The sequence below is a fragment of the Fistularia commersonii genome, chromosome 28 (assembly GCF_037954325.1).
Source record: "Fistularia commersonii isolate RoL2024-O1a breed Wild chromosome 28, RoL_Fcom_v1.0, whole genome shotgun sequence".
NCBI lineage: Eukaryota > Metazoa > Chordata > Actinopteri > Syngnathiformes > Fistulariidae > Fistularia > Fistularia commersonii.
The window spans coordinates 1,375,001-1,395,328 of NC_141311.1; the positions used below are offsets into that span (position 1 = coordinate 1,375,001).

Genomic DNA, 20,328 nt, shown 5'->3' on the forward strand with positions numbered 1-20,328 from the left:
GATATATGGAGGATGTTATGTCGTCCTAGTGGTTTCAAACCAGGGTCGGTTAAAGCTAGTTAGTTAGCAACTAGTTAGGATACATGAATGGAGATCTAGTGAAGGATAGCACACAAACAGGGATGTGTGTGTGTGTGTGTGTGTGTGTTTGTAGCAGCTGGGAATGCAGGCCCAGGTCCAGTGTGACTGACATGAAATTGGAGCTGAGAGAGGTACAGAACTTTATCCACACACACACACACACACACACACACACACACACACACACATACACACATAAATACACAGTGCTTGCATCAGATTGAAATACATCCATCGCATACTTTTTTCCAGAGACTTCCTCTGACCCCGGGGTCTCAGGTTAGGAGGGGTCGCACCCCTGCTCTGTGTTATACAATCTGATCTTGAGGTGCATGTGTGAGTCCACCAGCGCCGCACGGGCGAAATGAGCGAAAACCGCCGTGTCGCAGCTGACGAGAAAAAAACCCACGGGACTCTGTGAGTCGGTGGCTTCACATTCAGAAAATCAGGCACAAATACCGCAAAGTTGTAAATCCGCTGTCCTGAAGTCGTCGGCGAAGGTTCTCGACGGACGGCGGGCCGAACGTGACCGAGATTCGCCCGTTGTTGTCGTCGTCGCGGATGTAATGAAGCAAATATTTATCCCGGCGCCAAAAATAAATGACCCACAGTTGGGACAGCGCGGAGGAAGGTGGCGGCGGAGGGTATTATTTAAGGAAGCCCCTCCCAGCGCACTTTTTAAAGTTGATCCAGCAACAGCTGCACCGCACTTTGGTCCAGAGGAGGTCAGCATGTGACACCGACGCTGCCATTTCACGTTTCCCCGTCTGAAATCACAATTAGTCAGAGATGGAGGGGCGGGGGCTGTACAGTGAAAAGCAAAGTGACCCTCACACACACACACACACACACACACACAGACACACACGAGCGCTGATGCTTCCAGGCGGAAAGTTCATATATCATTGGACAGGTGCAGTTTCAACAGCTCATAAATCAGTCGAGCGCTCCTGATGGAAGCCGCGTCTGTTGAGCCGCATTTTGTAATAACAGTGCATTTTGTAATAAAAGTCTGAAACGTAATAACTTTTTCATTTCATTTTGTAATAAAGCCGCATTTTGTAATAAACCGCCCCAACGCATTTTGTAATAAATTTTGCCGCATTATGTAGTAAGTTATTACATATTGAGAAAATTTTTACAAAATGCACTTGCAACTTTTTTATTTTCTAGGAAATGTAATAACATGGTGCATTATGTAATAACAGTTCCAAAGCATAAGTTTGTTAATTGTATCTTATTTTACTTAAAAGTATTTGTAAAAGCTAGGCCTATTATTAGTATCGCTGTATTAGCCTAGTAGCAGTACTTAGCAATTACTATCAGTACACTATTCAAAGGAGAATAAAAAAGTTGCAAGTGCATTTTGTAATAATCTTCTCAAAATGTAATAACTTACTACATAATGCGGCAAAATTTATTACAAAATGCGGCTTTATTACAAAATGAAATGAAAAAGTTATTACGTTTCGGACGTTTATTACAAAATGCACCGTTATTACAAAATGCGGCTCAACACGCGTCACATGTTCACCGCGTCGCTTTCCACCGCCGTCACCGGAAAGCACGCATCGGGAAGACTCCTCTCCGAAGTGCACGTTCACGGGTTAAATGTATTCACAGCCGTCGCCGTCGCGTCGCTGCATATCTGCACAGATGGTATGGATGAAGTGTGCGCACCTCAAAGCTACCGCAGATATTAGCATGTCTTAAATGAACTCCCGACTTACTAGCAGGAGCCGCAAAGGTGGCGGTTGAATCCCTGCAGCTGTATCAGAGATGGCGTGTTCTGGTTCCGGCAAGTTCTCCACCCATTCTTATTGGAGGGCGTGAGCCTGCAGAGCAGAGCCGGTCCGGTCCGGAAAGAAAGTCTTTCTTGGTACAATAATTTTTTTTATTTGACCTTCCGGATCGTGTCTTGAAAAATTGTTTCCGCCTTCGCCTTAACCGTCGTGCTATTTCACACGCCAGCTACCACAAGCTAGCCCGTGGAAAAAAAAAGGGTCAGAAAAGTCGCCGGAGAACTAACGAGCAAATGATGAAATGATGAAGAAAGCTGCATTTAAAAGGGAATATCAAGATTCCTACCGAAGTTACGGGTTCATCGCCACAGATGATACACAAGCTCAGGAAAATTCAGCTCAGGAAAATTCTCAAGTAGCTCCAAAAATGAAATAATCTCCTGTTTGAGCTCCCGCATTCATGACTCTACGTTATAGGGAATTGATATTATCGTGCAAAGTTATTGTAATTGCCACATACTAAGTGTAATAGTTGTATTCAGATTAAATTCTGTGAAATGGCAAATGTTTAATTTGACCCCCTGGTCTTTCTTGGTACAAATGATAGTTTTTTTTCATTTGTCTTTCTAGATCTTACTTTGAAAAACTACCGTTTCCGTCACTTAACCGTGTCGCGCCATTTTACACATCAGCTACCACAAACAAGCCTGTGAAAAAAAAAAAAGGCAATACCAAAAGAGTTTTTTTCGCGAGGAAATGAGCAAATGATAATACAGCAGAAGCATCGCAGACTGCCGGCAAAAAGAAAGCTGCATTTAAAAGAAGAAACCAAGATTCCGACCTAAGTTAGGGGTCTGTGATACACAAGCTCTGCGCCCGCTGTGCATTATTTGCGGTGAACGGCTAATGAAGCGATGCAACTGCTTCACCACATTCAGACCAAAGATGACGTGGTGACGGCCACCAAAACTAGACAACCAGGAAGTAGACTGGATTTACGCAACACAATTGGAGCGTCAGTGTCTCTGATCATCTTCAGATTGGAGCATCTAGTAGTGGGAAACAAGCCCAGGGCTCCCGCCGACTCTACATTATAGGGAATTTATATTATCGTGCAAAATGATTGTAATTGCATCATATAAAGTGTAATGGTTGTATTCAGATTAAATACCGTGAACGGGCAAAGTTTTTTATTTGAACCCCCGGATCGGCAGCAGTCGGCGGATCATTTGGTAACGGTCCGCGATGAAAATCATTCTCATTACATTACATTACATTACATTACATTTGGCAGACGCTTTTAACCAAAGCGACTTACAATAGAGGACATAAGGACTGCAAATAACACTTGCAAATACAAGATGCACAGGAAATATACAGAACAGTAAGCTGGGGTTAGTGAGTTTTTTTTTTTTTTACAAAGACGAACACAAACGTACACACACACACACACACACTGTATAGCCTAACTTGGTGCCTAACCTGATCCGGGGTAACTCAAGCATCAGCGCAGTAAAAAGTCCTGAAAGATCAAAGTTTTTACCTGTTTCTTGAAGGTTGAGAGAGATGATGCTAGTCTTGTTGCTTCCGGAAGTTTGTTCCACCACTGAGGTAGTAGAACTGAGAGCAACATTCATTTGTACCGAGAATTCTTGATACAAATGAGTTTTTTAAATTAGATCTTCTGGATCTTTATTTGGAAAAACAACTGTTTCCGCCGCCTCTTTACTGCCAACCTTATAATTGTATTTATAATGGTTGCATTCAGATTAAATACTGTGAACTTTTATTATTTGAACCCCTGCGCTTATCATGCATAAAACCGATCCCTGGCACAAAAAAAAAAAAGGTTTTGTGCCGCTGCTGCTGCAGAGGAGTGTTTTACAGGCTGTATTTCAGCACCAGCGGCCTTTAGAGAGACTTTTATGGGCTTATTTGTGATCTCCGTTCGATGTGATCTCCGCCCTCCTAGATCTTGCGGCGAGTCCCCAGCCTGGAGAGGCGGACGTGTCCATCCTGGTGGTTTCCCCGACGCCCCAGAGCACCGTGGTCCACACCCCCACCCCTCGGCTCACGCCCGACGCCTACGACCGGCTCACCCCTCGCTTCTCCGCCGCCTCCCGGCCACGCGGCCATTCTCCCGAGACCGAGAAGTAAAAAAAAAAAAAAAAGCTTGAAACCAGAGGTCGTCTTTGTGCATTCATTCCAACAAATACTTTATAGATACTTTATAGTTTCACTGAGACACTTTATAGTTTATAGTTTATTTTTATTTCTAATTCTGCCTTTTTCTTTTTATTATTTATTACTGTTATATTTTCTGTAACTCTGGCACAACAATTTCCTTCGGGATTAATAAAGTTGTTCTTATCTTATCTTATCTTATCTTATCTTAAATGTACCTCGCAGAATCACCGGAAAAAACCATCTTCCAGCCCGGAGGGGAGTTATGCTCCGACACCGTCTGTCTAATTAGCCGGTGGCTTTCATTGCTTTTTTATTACTCACCAATTAAACTGAGCACTAGATAGCACTGCCTCTATAGTATACTGCCAGGGATGGACCCTCACACACACACACACACACACACACACACACACACACACGGTACTAGCTTGACGTTTCCTCCAGCCGAAAGCCCGTCGGAACACAATAGCGTTTCCCGGACTTGTCGTTTCCTTTCTCCTCAGCAATACGTATCGCTCCGTGAAATGGAGGCTGAGTTTCCATTCAAGCCAGAAATTGAGGCCAGAAGGGGGGGAAAAAAAAAAGATGTAAATGAAATGACATATCCTCCAGATTTATATGGAGGTGGTATTTCTGTCAGATGTTTAAATGAGTTGCTAAAAATGCTTTTGTACCGTTGGTGTGAAGGACGGAGGACGTGCTGGACGACGGACCCGGCGGCTCTGGTGGTTTGTCGTCGGCGTAAATCATTTTGCGCGTCGCTGCTTACGGGTCTTTGAATTTCAAGGTGTAAATATTGTGAGTTAAAGCTTAAAGTGTCACCTTCTACCTGCAGGTGAAATCAGCCGAGCCTCCATCCATCCATCCTGGAACGCAGCTGAGAGGAGACTTCTTGTTTCCTCCACGGGATCGGCGGTGATGGATGTTCTTTTCGACCCTGCTGGTCAGCGAGGCCCGGCGGCACTCGTGTATCTCCTGCCGCGGGGACGTGGACGCCCGGGAGGCCTGAAGATAAAACATCCCGCTCGGTTCCAGGGAGGCGGGGGAGGCAAGAATCGTGCGCTGGAGCCGGAGGCCGAACATCATCCGACACCTCGACGTGTTCCCAGGGCGTCGGTGAAACCCAAGAAGAGGTTTCAACGGGGAAAAAAAGCCCCGATTGTTTCGGTGAGGTAGATGTCGCCCAGAAGGTCATTGGTCTGATTTCCACAGGGGATCAATCTTTGTTCCTCAGGGTTCCAGGAGGTTCCAGATATGTGAATGATTGCACACGACCTGTGAATCTTCTTTTTACCGTCAACACCACCATTCAATCACTCCCGTCCAAGTTGGACGGGAGTGATTGAATGGTGGTGTTGATGCAGTGGACTGAGACCATGTCTTCTTTTCCTTTGGGCTTTTCCCTTCAGGGGTCTCCACAGCGAATCCACCTTCTCCATCTAACCCTGTTCTCTGGATCCTCCTCTCTCACACCAACTACCTTTATATCCTCTCTCACGACATCCATAAATCTTAGGTCTTCCTCCAGACCTCCTGCCTGGCAGCTCCAGCGTCAGCAACCTTCTACCCAGATCTTCACCATGGTTTACACATAAACAGAGTGTTCTTATGTAAGCCATCACCGTCATCACTTTTTCTTGGTCATACATGTCTTGCACCCCTGTGACAAATTCTTCTTCTCCTTTGGACTTTTCCCTTCAGGGGTCTCCGCAGCGAATCCACCTTCTCCATCTACCCCTGTTCTCTGGATCCTCCTCTCTCACACCAACTACCTTCATATCCTCTCTCACGACGTCCATAAATCTTCTCTTTGGTCTTCCTCCAGACCTCCTGCCTGGCAGCTTCAGCGTCAGCAACCTTCTACCCAGATCTTCACCATGGTTTACACATGAGCAGTGTTCATATTTAAGCCATCACCATCATCACTTTTTCTTGGTCATACATGTCTTGCACCCCTGTGACAAATTCTTCTTCTCCTTTGGGCTTTTCCCTTCAGGGGTCGCCACAGCGAATCCACCTTCTCCATCTGACCCTGTTCTCTGGATCTTCCTCTCTCACACCAGCTCACTTCATGTCCTCTCTCACGACGTCCATAAATCTTCTCTTTGGTCTTCCTCTAGACCTCCAATTCCAGCAACTGTCTACCAATATATTCACCCTCCCTCCTCTGTCCATGACCCAACCATCTCAGTGTGGCTTCTCAGAAACATCTATCATGTGCCGTCCCTCTGATGGACTCATTCCTGATCCTCTCTGTCCTGGTCTCTCCCAAAGAGAACCTCAACATCTTCATCTCTGCAAGCTCCACCTCTGCCTATGTATGATTCCTATTAACCTGTGAATGTTTTTTCTCCTTAAGACGTGTGAATGAGTGGTTGGATCTCCAGGTGAATCCCAGTGATCCACCGGTCCAGAGCGAACGCCGCCTCTCGACCAATCACAGCCGGGCTTGGCCCAAACAGATTCTGAATGAATGACCGGATGACCGAGATAAACATCTCTTAAATATACAGCGATACAGTGGACACATTTTTTTTGGAATTCAATTTTCACGATTTATCGTTTTGTTTTTTTTTTTGCAGTATTTGATTTTTTTTCTTCATGATAAAATAGCCATATTCTAGCCTAAGAAGAAAAAAACAGTAAAAAAAAAATAAAAAATTGTAAAATTAAATTAAAATTCATCATGAACGGCTTACTAAACCGCCAGTCAGATCCGTTGACAAAATATGTCGCAAGATTGCGACGACGATACGATTCGGTCGGTTAACTTTTGTAACTTGATGGACAAGGACGCTGCAGTTTAGAAAACCATTTTCGACCAGACAAAAAAAAAACAGACAGCAACTGCCTATAAGGGTGTTTCTGAAGAAAAAAGAAACCCCAGTAAAGCATATTAGCCTGCGCCTTGAGCAGAAGATCTGGATGAAATCGAAGATACTGAACCACCCGAAGAAAGAGTTGTAAAGCCCTAATATTTCTGTAAATACTATTAAAATGATCCCGTTTCTACTTAATTTTCACAAAGTGAGCGTCCACTGTAGTTATATCTAGTATTCCAACCCTCCAGCCTCCGTGTGTGTGTGTGTGTGTGTGTGTGTGTGTGTGTGTGTGTGTGTGTGTGTGTGTGTGTGTGTGTGTGTGTGTGTGTGTGTGAAAAAAATCCACATCCCAAAGAAAAAGTATCTAAACATGACACTTTTTATTGAACTTTTTTTTTTTTCCTGAATGGGTTACAGAAGGAGGTTAACTATTTTTACTTTTTTTTTTTTTTTTTTTTTGTTGTTGTTGTTGTTCTAACCAGGGGGAATGGAGTTGTACACACAGGCATGCCGCGTCACCGCACTGTCACAGCTGTGCAAACCGCCGTCGCCCCAAGACGCGTCCGACCCGGGGGGGGCGACGGAGGTCCCACGGACTTCACGGGAGGTTTGTGCAAACATCACCACAGCCTATTTGATTTTAAACACAGAGATGATTCCAGGCAGAAGGCTCTCCTCCCCCTGCTCCGGTCTTCAGACCAGCGGAGCTATAATTAGAGTCCGGTGACGGTGGCGTTCGGTTCCTTTTTTGGGGAATCACCCCGTTTCTGACCTCCTCCTCCTCCTCTTCCTCCTCCTCCTCCTCCTCCCCGCCACCGATCGCTTTTACTTCCCAGGAAGCACAGAGTGCGTGAACACCGAGACAAAGGTTTGCCGTCACACGACCTCCACATAAATAGTTAGTATTGAGATGCCTTACATGTAGAAATGGTGATGAGCATGCACGGATAGGTAGTGGAACGAGTGCAAAACCTACAAAGTCACGTTATTTTTTATTTTTTTTTAATGTATTTTTTTCTTTTGTATTCCACAGTGAGTGAATGCATCACAGGGTTTGACCCCCCCCCCCCCCCCCCCACCCTTTAACTCGCCATATTTGCCTGTTTAGCCGCCACAGCTCACAGTTTGGGCCGCGACGAAGCATCCGACCCCTCCCTCGCCGAGATGGCGGCCAAGAAATTGGCGTTTGCTTTAGGGTGATGATACTTTGACCCCCCCCGCCACCCTGTCTGCGGTTTTTAAGGTAATCCCTCAAGAGTTCGTCCATGTTTTACTGCATGAAATCCCGTCCGCTGTCATTTTCCCGAAAACTACCGACCCCTGTACAGTTACACCTGCGTCCCTTCCACATGAATCAAAAGGGGTGAAAATAAAAGCCTAGCTAGCGTTGGCAAACGATTTTTTTTTTTTTTTTAAAGACGCTAATTGAAATTAAAAAAAAAAAGACACAAAGCAAACCAGTTAAAAAAAAAAAAAAAAAAGATAAAAATAGTTTTCCAGTGTGTCGTATGACGTCAGACTCTAAATTCAAACTACGTTAAAAAATAAAATAAAAGATAAGTGTAAAGTAAACAAGCGAGCAAAAGCTTAATACCACTACTATGTACAGCAACGGCACACCGGTTCCCGGGGCGAAGGCCGGCCGCTGACGGGCCGAGCCGCGACTCCGGCGGGACGTCGGACCTTCTCCGCGTCGGCGAGCCGTATCACGCCAGGACAGAAGCGCCTCGGCGCCGTTTCCTCCCCGCGATCGGAGGCGGGTATCGTACCGTCGCTATCTCCGACCCTTCGCCGCAGCCGCTTCTTTTTGATCCCCCTCTTTTCTACCCAGCGCCGTAAATCTGATCCGTCCGCGGCTCAGGGATATCTCCACGCTCCAGCCCCGCGGCGCTGAAAAATAGTCCTGTCGCTCGCATGTCGCGTATCCGAACGGCCGCCGCCGCCGCTTTGCGCCTCGCCGGCGTGACGGCTGGGGGAAAGACGAGTGGGATTTAGCAGACGGAACCACCACTGTGGCGAGTTCGCAGGTGGATGGAGGAACCGAGGAACCTCTGGTCCGGCTGAGATCCGGCGACAGCTGGGTCTGACCCAGATTCTTGGACACGCTCCCCATCCAATCAGAAGCAGCTGCTCTACGGATCCGACGGCGGCGGCGGCGGCGGCGTCACGGTTAGCGTCCACGCAGGCGTGAGGGTGAGGAGGGCGTGTTTCTCTAGAGAGAATCTCGATGGATGAGAGGGACGGAGGGGGTAACAGTCTGCAGAGGGTCATCAAGGTGGAGGGACGAAACACACACACACACACACACACACACACACACACACTGCGTCTGGAGTTGCAGAGGGCTCTGGCCCGTGTGCTTTGTCTGCAGCCACACCCGTGGGTGGATGGAGGACAGAGCCGAAACGTTTCCGACGGCTCGCCAACGTCGTTGAGGAGCGGCGGAAACGGCGTCCTGAGCGACGGGAAGAAAGAGGGAGGCTTGAAGAAAGAGAGAGCGAAGGGTTTCACAGTTTGGAGGGTGTTTACAGTGCTGTCGTCTCAGGAGAGCAAATAGTTTGAGATTGAGTTTTTGTTGTTTTGCTACTTGCTGGTCACATTTACAGTGTGTGTGCGCGTGTGTGTGTGTGTGTGTGTGTGTGTGTGTGTGTGTGTGTGTGCCGGCTGAGCTGCAGAAGCGTTCAGCCCTGTCCTCCACGCCCGGCGTTCCTCCCCTCAAACACACATACAGTAGTCGATTGGCACAAGGTCAAAGTCAAGGTCGCGGGTCGGTAAGCAGACGCCGTCCCCCCAACGTTCTCAGTTCCGCCCGACCCGCCGGGTTTCCCTCCGTCCTCTCCTCACCCTCGCCGAGGCCTCCTCGTCATGTTCTTGGGAGCGTTCCTCCTCGGGAGCGCCGCGCTCACCACAGCTGCCTCCCCGTGTAGGTCGGGGGTGCAGAGGGCACCTGGCGGGGAAGGAGAAGGGAGGCAGAGTCAGGCGTGGTCGACGTCACGCCACCTCATCGCCGGGGTTTCCAGAGGACTCCCCGATTGGCTGCGGGGTCGCGGCTCTGCATCCGCGCATGCATGTTCAAGCACATGCACACACACACACAAACACACACACACACTTTTGCTTGCGGTCGTTATTGTGTCTGAATCCGAAGCCCTATCTTCGTCGTTAGCTTACAGGCTAGCGCTGGCCGCTTGCGTGTGTGTGTAGCTGTAAATGTAAGGCTTCGAGCGCCAGCTGCCGTTCCAGCCTCATTTAAAACCTCGGAATATAAGAGCGGGAAAATACTTTGCATTTCCCCGAGTTTTAACGGCCGCATGCGTGTTTTTACACGGCTACGAAGTCCATATCTGCGAATTTTTACCGTTTGGCAGCTGATGGTTACAGCCAGGACGCTTCCATGGCGACCTCAAGCACGGGAAAAGACGCCGCAATTTTAAACTGTCGTGGGATCATGAAAACACACACACACACACACACTCATGCACGCATGCTCGACCGCGGGGGGACTTTAAACCGCCATCTTCACATTGGCGTGATAAATTCCGTAACACAAACTGGGTGCTCTGAGCGCCGTTTGAATATGAATCATGCCATGTAAACACGCTTGCTATTCAAATGGATGCAAACGCAGAGAAACATCCGGCGCAACCTAATGAAATATTACGCAGAGGAAGGGGGGAGTAGCCCCCCCGACACACACACACACACACACACACACACACACCCTTTCCGGCTGAATTAGCACGGCTGGGAAGATTTCAGGCTTCAGCCTCTAAGAATACGGACTGCAGCGGTTTTGAAGTGTCACTTCAGCACTTTAACCTCCTGTGAGATGCGAGGGGGTATTTTTGTTTTTTGTTTTATTTGCTCGCGTAGCTTCCGTGTTGCTCGTCCCGCGGACGGACGCGACAGCGGTCAGACAACAACAGGCGTGTTTACGAGTTCAGGAGTCTCGGCAAATCCCACGCGTGCATAAATACAGCCCACGTGAGAACATGCACGGGTGTCTTACGCACACACACACACACCTTTCCCTCATTCGTATGCAACGATGAGCGGTCTCGGGACGCACAAATGTGCATGCAGTCTTTGGCGGGGCGGTCAAATGAGAGAGCGGCGTGTACCTGTGCCTGGGAGGATGTACTCACCGCTCCCCCATTCAGGATCATGGTCATCTCGGTGGGCTGGTAGACGTTGCTGCGGAACGGGGCGCTGGGTCGCGCGCCCGTGTTGCTGTTGTGTTGCCCGGCGGCGGCGGCGCCGCTCCTCAAACCTGCCACGGACGGACGACGACGGATTAGTCACCGTGACTCACCTGTCGTGAGGAAACGCTCGCCGCGATATTTCTCCCGGTCTGGCCCACATCCCCCCGGTTATGACGACCGTCTGGTCCGACTCGCCGGCGTCTACCGTACCTGCGGTGTTCTCGTCGTTGTATCCGTAGCCCTGGTTCTCCACGAACTGCCGGTGCGAGAGGGGGATGTCTTCGTCGAAGCTGGTCTCCCGCATCCGCGTGGAGTTCTGGGAGGTGTCGAAGTAGTCCGGGGCGGTGGGCTGCGGCGGGGGTCTCAGACAGATGTGGGATTCGGGAATGGCGTGGAAAATCAGCAGGAGCCAACCCTGAGCCACCAAGGCGATGGCGAGCACCGGGTCGTTCCAGTCCGGGGAGCGGCCCAGCCAGGCGTTTCCGAACAGGTAGGAGCCGACCCAGGCCGCCCACAGCAGCAGCGACAGCATGCAGGTCACCAGCAGCCAGACGGCGTTGCAACGCCACTGACGCGTTTTCCCGCACAGGGCCAGGGAGGCGGCAGTCAACGCCGCTAGGAGGAGCGCTAGCACGTAGCTGCAGGCTAGCGCGAAGTCCAGCGGCAGGTACTGGCAGGCGGCCTGTCCCTCCCGCAGCACGGTCAGCAGTAGCCATTCGGCGGCGATGATACCCTGCACGGCGCTCAGACCCAGCGCCAGCCCGGTGAGGGCGCAGCCCCCGGGGCTCCGGCGTTCGCGGCCCAGCCGGCGCAGGCGGACGCCCTGCACCAGCAAGCAGGAGAAGCACACGGCGAAGAGGAGGCCCCAGAGGGCCCGGCGGAGCAGACACAGCGACTCGTCCTGCTCGATCAGATAAACGAAACTCAGGCCGAACAGGCCGAGGATCCCCAGGAGGAGCAGCAGGAGGGGTCCCACGCCGCTGCGCTTCTCCGCCTCGCTGATGCGATGCAAACGGCACAGCAGCACTAAGGCGAGCAAGATGGCGGCCAGCGACCCTCCGGCCGCCCCCGACTCCACCGCCACGCCCCATATGGAGTCCAGGTCGCAGAGGAGGGTGTAGGGTCGCGTCAGGCCCCAGCCGCAGCCTCTCGGGAGAGCCTCGCCGTCCTCCAGCTCCTGGCCGCCGGCGCGATGAGTCGCGGTCAGCAGCGCCGCGAGGAAGACCGGGAGCAACGCCATCTCTGACGGGAAACGGGCAAAAAGCGAAGAGGAGAGGAGAGAAACCAGACCAACGTGAGCCATTCCGGTTAGTAGATGTTTGAACAAAGCTTCGCTGTCAGTCAACCCGCTGTAATCCGCCGGGGAGTGACAGCGCGGCCCGTTTCAGAGGCGGAAACAAAAGACGCCGTTCCGCGCGACCATTACCGCTTTTCACACAGAAACGCGCACGCGTCCCCGTGAGCCTCGACGACGAGCCCCGCCCCTTTCCAGCGCTTTAACGGACACATTATGTTCGGGGCTGCCGACAACAAATACTCGGCTAGCGCGACCGAAACGCGGCGACAGAGCCTGAAAAGCCCAGAACAGCTGCCGCGGGGGGGCGTTTACCGGGAGGAAAGGTCAGAGCCCGGCCGCGCTCGCTTTATCTTCACTAATAATACATTCGATCTTGTCCGGCGAGCAGGAAGCCGTCACACGTCAATGGGTAACACAGATGGCGAGCGGGATACGAGCAGCGCCGCTCGCTATCGGCCATCTAAGGGGAACCTGGATGAGTATTAGATGGAGCACTTTACGCACAAAGATACTCCGGGCGCCGACGCTCCGGCGTGCAGGATGAATGCCGCCTTCTGTCTGCGCTATTTATTCACAACAACTGTCAGACAGGCACACACACACACACACACACACACAGAAACTAAAATACACGCTCGCCGCCGCGGTCTTCTCCGGGATGATCAGCGCTGTCAACGCAACCGACGCTTCGGGTTTCACGGGAGGTCGACCGACGCTCGGAGCCGCCGCGCGTTTGATGTTTCCTGTCGGGTTCCTGTCTCCAGCCACGTCACTTCTTCTTGAAACGCGCGCACACACTCCTTCACACACCAACACGACGCACAGCATCCTCCAGCAGTCAGAAAGAGAGAGACTTAAATACACACCGGGGGTCAGAGGTCGCGGCCGAGTCCTCCCGGCCTGCGGCTAAAACGGGCGACCCCGGAGCTCCCGGCGTGACCCCGCCGTGTTTTTACGACAAAAATAAAAGACCCGCCGGCCGCAACACCGTTGTTTACGACTCGTTGCGAGATGATTATTTGTTCGACGCCCCCGGAGGGCGGCCAGGCTGTGAAATATGCATGTATGCATATGAATCGGAGGTTCGTGCATATTCATTTGTCGGGAGCTCTTTCATGTGGCCTTGGGAGATTTGCGGATCCCACACGCCTCCTCATTACCGAAGCGCTCGGCTCCTCGCGTTCCCGCTGCAAAGCTCCGCCGCTTCCGGCCCTTTCCGGCCTCGGGTCGGTCGTAAATCGGCAAGGAGGGGTCCTCGAAAGCCCCGTCGGCATCGGGATTTACACCAGACGGACACGCTTGAAAGACTCCTGACGTCGCTAGGTTTCCCAGCCTGACCCCCAATCGCCGTGGCGACGGGTCGACCCCACGTTACTGGAATCCGGCAAGAGGGAAGGAAGACAAGAGGTTGGCTCGCTCAGCCGCGATGAGCTGAGGCGACAGCTCCTCCAACACACACACACACACACACACACACACACACTATTTCTGTGTCCTCCTTCATTTCCTTTGTCAGCCACTCATCAGTGAGCCTTTCAAAAACCCACAGCTGAGACGAAAACAACAGGAAGCAAAGCCGGTGAGGGTTCTCTGCACTGTACCGATCACTCCCTCACCGTCTCACCCCTTCACCCTCTCACCCTCTTGCACAGAGGGCCACGCTGGCTGCTTTTCGAGTGTGACTTGGCAGGCTGGTGATGTGAAAGCTGAAGGATGTGCATAGAAAAGACGCCAGTGGGATTACACACACGTGCACAACACACACACACACACACACACGTAGTGGCGCCGACGGGCTAAAAACACAAAATGCCCGTGCACACACTTCACCTGTGTACAGAGCCTGCAGGAGATAAGACGAAAAAAAAAAAAAACACACATCCAAAGCTACTTCCCTCCATTTCTGTAAAGTGAGTAGCGTTAGCTGTCAAACACACACACACACACACACACACACACACACACTGGCTGTCACTCCTCTGAGCAGCCATTTCAGCCGAGTATTTTTTTGGGGGTGTGTGCGAGCGCTCGTCTCGTCCCTCTGCTACATTTGAAGATGAGCTGTGAAAGCGGCGCCTCGCCCTCCTCTCCCAAACATCCCTCCTTCCTCCGATCCCGAACGCCACTCTTCCATTTCGCCCCCGTTCTCCCGCTTCCCGCCTCCTCGCCTCCATCCTCGTGGATGTTTGGATCTTATGTAACCGAGGGGTTTGGGGGGGTTGAGGATCCAGCTCTCGCCAGTTCTGCAGCGCGGCCGCTGCGTCTCAGACATCATCCTCGTCTTCATCGGCGCCGAGCGGCGCGCCGTGACACCGAGGGGGTCCATCTTGTTTTGCATTCCGCTCGCCATCGGGGCTGAATGCGTGCGTCGGGTCCACGTGTGCGTGGAAATGTAACCTTCTATCCGGCAGCGAGTGCTTTTTTTTTTTTTTTTTTTTCCCCCCCGGTGTGTGTGTGTGTGCACATTCTCACACAAAGCTGTGGCGAGTACGCGGCGAGCATTCCTTCCAGCGCTGCGGCGGACACACAACAGGAGCACAAGCCGCGACAGTGCAAGTGTGCAACAATGCGGCCATTGAAATGAGCCCGGGGGCTGAGCGGGCAGGGGGGCGGAGCCTGGCGCCCGGCCCCCGCAATTATCACGTCGTGTAATTATCCTAGCGCACATCCAGGCGCCACCTAATTACTCCGGTGATAATTGGACGGTTTATTGCATTTTGATGGCTTGTCTCGGTTCTTATTTTTCATCCCAAGCACCTGTTTTCACGTGATACGGACGCGACGGCGACGACCGCGCCTCCGGCTTTTATCCGCTCTTCCTTCCCCGAGACCTTTCGTGTCCTGTCAGCTCATGCGTTCACGGCTTACGTAACGTCTGAGAAAGCGGTCGTGTTAAATTAACTGCCCGCGTGCCCTTTTCTCCCTGGATTTATTGGGGGGATTAAAAATACATCTGCGCTTCCAAACAAGGCCTCCGACGGACAACTTCAGGAGCGGCGGCGTCGCGGGACGTTCTTTAAGGAGCCGCACTTCGGTCCCAGCGTCTTTTTTCCGCCGCGAGACAAGCGTCCATTCATTTCCTTGAAAATCCCACATCGGAACGTCGATTCTCTCTTCCGGTCGTTGAACGAAGCTTTACGGTTGGTTCGTTTGCCGCACAAACGGCGTAACTGTGCGGGGAAACACCACTGGAATCTGTGTTTTTATCTGCGTTGCATGCATCACTGGCCGTGACGTGCGTTGCATCATCCTCTGGACATCTCCGACCCTCCAGATGTCAGCGGCCACAGATGGCGCCCATCGCGCCCGTTAATGCACGACACGCCCCCCCCACCCGGTGCGTTCGCACATATATTCATATCACCGGGCTTTGCAGGGATGGAAATCGGATGTTCGGGGAAACTAAGCAGAGAATGGAAGGGGGAAGTGGAACCGGCCGCTCGGACGCCGGCGTGCAGGACGTGTCTCGCCCTCAGACGGCCGCGGCTCCGCTAATCAGGCCTCATTACCATGTGACTGGGGCTCACAGCCAGACCATATGCTAATTGACTTGGCAATTAACGCTGCCAATATTTAATCTCCCGCCTTCTCCCCGCCTCCGCTTCGCATAAATCAGCGCAATCCGACCCGCCGGTCGCTGCCGTGCGGAGGCATCCCGAGCACCGGAGGTTCTGTCTTCACGCAGTCCACATTTGGTCGGACGGCCATAGTTATCAGAGGAGCGGGCGAGCGAGGGGGACGAGGAGGAGCAGGATGTGTGGAGGATGAACTGAAACGATGTGTGTGTGTGTGTGTGTGTGTGTGTGTGTGTGTGTGGGGGATGTAGGTATGCGTACATGAGCATAAATACTGATCTGAAAGGAGAAGCAGGGAAGTCCCAACCTACGAAACTACACTCTTACTCACACACACACACACCTCACTGTGCGACATCTACACACTTCAACACACACACACGCTCACATAAACACATGCACGCTCATGCACTAGAGCAATAATCTAAACAGGGCGCATATGGCTGCAGCCCGAAGGAGATGTGTTGTCATCCTTTCTCGAGAGGAGGCTAACTAACTCACAGGAGCGGCGGTTGATGATAAACAGCCGTGCTCGGCTTAATGGGGTTTAACGGTGGAAGATAGAGCGTGCGCACACACACACACACACACACACACACACCAGAGCAGGGGAGGCTCATGTATCATGGACGGAATGCTAACCATAGAGCGTCAGACGTTCAAACCGACATCCATTTCCTCGCAGATTCCCAACCCTTAATTGGACTTCAGAGGGAATTAAAGTCGGACCATTCCTGTTTTTCCAGACCTGTGTGTGTGTGTGTGTGTGTTTGCACCCTTGCTTTTAGCTGACCTAAGGAGCAGCCCCATGCAAACACACACACGTTCAGAGAATGCTCTTCTTTTTTTTTTTTTTCCACCCCTTTTTCTTTTGGCAGCTCGACCCCACCACCACCACCACCACCACCTGCGAACAATGCCGGCCACATGGGAGGGTCCCTGGGGGATTCCAGAAGAGTGTGTTTGTTCCAGGGACCAGTGGTAAGACCATTGTTACTGAGGTGTGTGTGTGTGTGTGTTCCAAAAATAAAGAATGACATCTAACCCCTACACTAAAGAAAGAAGCCATGATTGACGCTCCTAAAATAATAATGTGTGTTGTGCAATTCAAATGGTGAGGGGAGGGGGGGAGGTGTGTGTGTGTGTGTGTGTGTGTGTGTTTGTCTGTGTGTTTGCGTGTGTGTGTGTGCGTGTGTGTTGGGGGGGGGGGGGGGCAAACGACCCCCGTGAGAAAAAATATGCCACCATCAATCAGCTCTTCTATTTCCCACAAGTCTACTTTCAATTGAATTTAACGCGGTTTTAAAAGCCACTCAGGGCCGAGGCTATCAATCTGTGCGTGTGCGTGTGCATGCCACGCACGCCACGCACACATCTACGTTTGCTGCATCGGCGCGGCCCGAGATGTGCGACTCCGGTCTCCGGGGATACATTTAAAATGTTTAAAAAAAAAGCCTTTAGGATGAAAGTTTGCAGATAAGTGTGCGTGGATTTCCACCACACGCACCGTGGAGGCTTTTGTGCGTGAACCCCGCGTGGCGAACGGCACGTACCTCGATCAGAGAAGGAGGAGGAGGAGAGGAAGCCGTGAGAACCTCAGGAGAACGCAGCTGTCAGGAGGAGGAGGAGGGGGGTCACATCTCCAAAGCGGCTCCCGTGGATGTATGCGTGAGTGTGCGCGTCCACATGAACTTGTGCGTGATGCGTCCCGTTGGCCCCGCAGGGGGAGGGTGGTGGTGGTGGTGGGCGGTAAGGGGGGACGGGCCGCTTCGGCCCCCGCGTCCTTCGTCCTCGGGGGGGGCCCCGGCGGCTGGAGGTGTGCGGGGGTGTGCGGGACTGCGCGGCGGTGGATCGTCCTCAGCTCCCGCACGGTTCTCCTCCTCCTCCACCTCGTCCTCCACCTCTTCTTCCTCAAATCCTTTGTCCGGCCGTGCGCATCGCCTCCCGTCCCCGCACCGGTGCGGGAAAATCACGCCTTCCACGGCGCCCGCCCCCCTTCCCCTCAGCGGCGCTGCGCTCCGCGTCCGGCCCGACGCTCACTGCTCTCCGGTGCGCATCCCGCCACCCGTGGACGCATCACCGAACTGCGCTCCGCAAAACGCGTGCGTCACGATAAATTCCTCGCCGTGTGTACGCGCCGGCGTGCACGCAAAGACAAAGTGACAGCTCCACGGGACCGGAGTGTCCTCTTCACCCGCTCGGCTCCGATCGATTCGTCGGTGGCCCGTCAGGGTTCGCCCTTATTAAGTCCTTTCCACGCACGGACACGTCCCTCTGACCGAACGCGCACACGCACACGCACCTCCTCAGCACTATTCATTTAAAGTCCCCGAACGCCTCCCCCTCCCCCCCGCGTTCATCCCACTGCTTTTTCTACGCGGGTGTAAAGGTAAACGCACGCAGGCGAGAATATATTTCCGGTTTGGCGTTTCAAAATAAAAGCGAGCGACGCGAGAAAACAGCGTTGTCAAACCGGATGCGCAATAATAGGGGTTTCACGTACATCGCCTGCTTCCTTACACTGCCCTTGTTTTGCGTTTTACACGTTTCATTTTTTTTTCTCCCCCAAAATATGTGATCAGCCCGCCCTCCTTCCTCCCGCTGCAATCGGACCGCCGTGTTACCGGTAGCACGGAGGGGCAAACCGCGGGTCTCACGCACCCGGCATTTAGTTTATCTCACTCGGACGGATTCTTCAATCCTCACCCCTTTATGCACCGCTTAACAAAACGTTTTATTTTGAAAGGAAGCTACTCGCGCTTCCGGTGTGCAATTCTGCGCGCTTGACGCTACGCGACCGCTTGTTACTCCTGGTCAAATCCATGTCACCCCAGCTGTTCCGGTCCATCTCCCGGGGTTCAGCGGTCAAACCACCCCTTAGACCGGGCCACCCGTCCCCGCGGGCTCCCCGCGGCCCGGCGGGTGACGGCTGGGCCGCGGTGATGGGTGTCGTCTGTTGTCACAATGGCTGCCAAAAGTGTCACCACGACAGAGACGAGCAGAGCAATGTCGGTGTCAAATCAGGGGTGGAAGCCAAAGACAAATATGCAATCTGTTTTCACTCAGAGAGCAAGGACCCCCGATCATCCACCGAGTTCGGGGAGGGGTGGCTTCTTTGCATTCATTCTGCAAATCCTGCAGCGGGAACCCACGGTCCCATCTCGCCCGGCCTCCCTGTCCCACATGTGCATAAATACATGAAAATTGGGGCTTCTATGGTGGAGGGAAGGGGGTCAGGGGGGGCGCCGGGGCTCCGGGGCTCCGGGGCGGCAAGGAGGCGTATCATATGGAGTGGCAGCTGAGGGATGTGAGACTAATCTGACAGGTGCAGCCCCCGGAGAGTGACAGCATGGGAAGAGGGAGGAGGGGAGGAACGGGGGGGTCAGGCTGGGGAGGTGAGGAGATTAATGGCCGCCCCACTATATCAGAAATGTTTGGTCGATATATCATCAGTGTGATCCTTCTTCTCATTACCGCCGTGATAAATAGCGAGCGAGCAGAATGAACCATTTCCACATCGGCGGCAATAATGCCTCACTCCGATGTGGCTAATAGTGTATTCAGAATGTGTGTGTGTGAGTGTGTGTGACCGCGGTCAGGCCCAGCTGATGTGTTTTGAGGTGTGTGTGAGCCCGTCGATCACACGGAGACGCGCGAGCGTTCACCCTCTCATTTGCTCCTGCAAAGTGTTAGCATTTTTGCAGCTGCACGGGTGGAAAGGGGTGGGGGGGGGGCTCACGTGCACAGCGGGCGTGAGTGGCTTCACGCATTCCTCGCACAAAGTGTGTTCGCAGACGGTCCGTGCAGCTGTGAGACACCAGGATGTGTTTAAAATATCCGAGCGAGGCGTGCATGTGTTTATAGAAACAATGGCGATGAAGAAGCGAGGGGTCTCACAGGTGGATAAACCCCAAACCAAACCTGTCTTTGCTGAGAAAACACTGAAATTTACCTCCAGGATATCAATCCGAGGACGTTCGTTCATTCATTTGTCGTCCCCTCATTCACACGTCCTACAGAAACATAAATACACTCATTCTTCTTCTCCTTTGGGCTTTTCCCTTCAGGGGTCTCCACAGCGAATCCACCTTCTCCATCTAACCTTATTCTCTGGATCCTCCTCTCTCACGACGTCCATCATTCTTCTTGGTCTTCCTCCAGACCTCCAATTCCAGCATCCGTCCACCAATATTTTCAGTATAATACATTCAGTATTCAGTATTTCAATATTTTTAGTCCGAACCATCTCAGTCTGATCTTCTGTCCAAAACATCTAACATGTCCCTCTGATGGACTCACTCCTGATCCTCTCCATCCTGGTCGCTCCCAAAGAGAACCTCGACATCTTCATCTCTGCCACCTCCAGCTCTGCCTCCTGTCTTTCGGTCATTGTCAGTGTTTGTAGATCATCTAACCGCTGTC

General features: G+C 52.2%; 2 protein-coding genes across 3 annotated transcripts in view; one reads left to right on the forward strand and one right to left on the reverse strand.

Moving 5' to 3' along the window:
- iqck (IQ motif containing K) overlaps nt 1-4,225 on the forward strand; it is a 16,167-nt gene extending 11,942 nt beyond the window's left edge. The window contains exon 9 of the mRNA XM_086176190.1: nt 3,796-4,225. Within this exon, the coding sequence (XP_086032316.1) occupies nt 3,796-3,980 (185 nt within the window). The 3' untranslated portion in view covers nt 3,981-4,225. The remainder of the gene's footprint in view (nt 1-3,795) is intronic.
- A 3,628-nt stretch (nt 4,226-7,853) lies between these two features.
- gprc5ba (G protein-coupled receptor, class C, group 5, member Ba) lies at nt 7,854-18,250 on the reverse strand. Of its 2 annotated transcripts, none has more exons than XM_086176192.1 (4): nt 17,460-18,186; nt 11,245-12,276; nt 10,978-11,102; nt 7,854-9,779 (listed from the first exon to the last, which is right to left on the reverse strand). In XM_086176192.1, exons 2-4 carry the CDS (start codon nt 12,272-12,274, stop codon nt 9,735-9,737), a joined length of 1,200 nt encoding a protein of 399 aa, XP_086032318.1. In that variant the 5' UTR covers nt 12,275-12,276; nt 17,460-18,186; the 3' UTR covers nt 7,854-9,734. The 2 variants fall into 2 exon arrangements, with proteins under 2 accessions (XP_086032318.1, XP_086032317.1); XM_086176191.1 differs by having other exon boundaries at nt 9,075-9,779; nt 10,954-11,102; nt 17,460-18,250.
- Between the last annotated feature and the right edge of the window lie 2,078 nt (nt 18,251-20,328).

What these genes read in the sequence shown, in the direction of transcription:
- gprc5ba (XM_086176191.1), bottom strand. Translation starts at nt 12,274, where the DNA reads ATGGCGTTGCTCCCGGTCTTCCTCGCGGCGCTGCTGACCGCGACTCAT. An exon ending in CAACGACGAGAACACCGCAG is followed by an intron (nt 11,103 to 11,244) that starts GTACGGTAGACG and finishes CGTCCGTGGCAG; the next exon opens with GTTTGAGGAGCGGCGCCGCC. An exon ending in GTACATCCTCCCAGGCACAG is followed by an intron (nt 9,780 to 10,953) that starts GTACACGCCGCT and finishes CTTCCCCGCCAG; the next exon opens with GTGCCCTCTGCACCCCCGAC.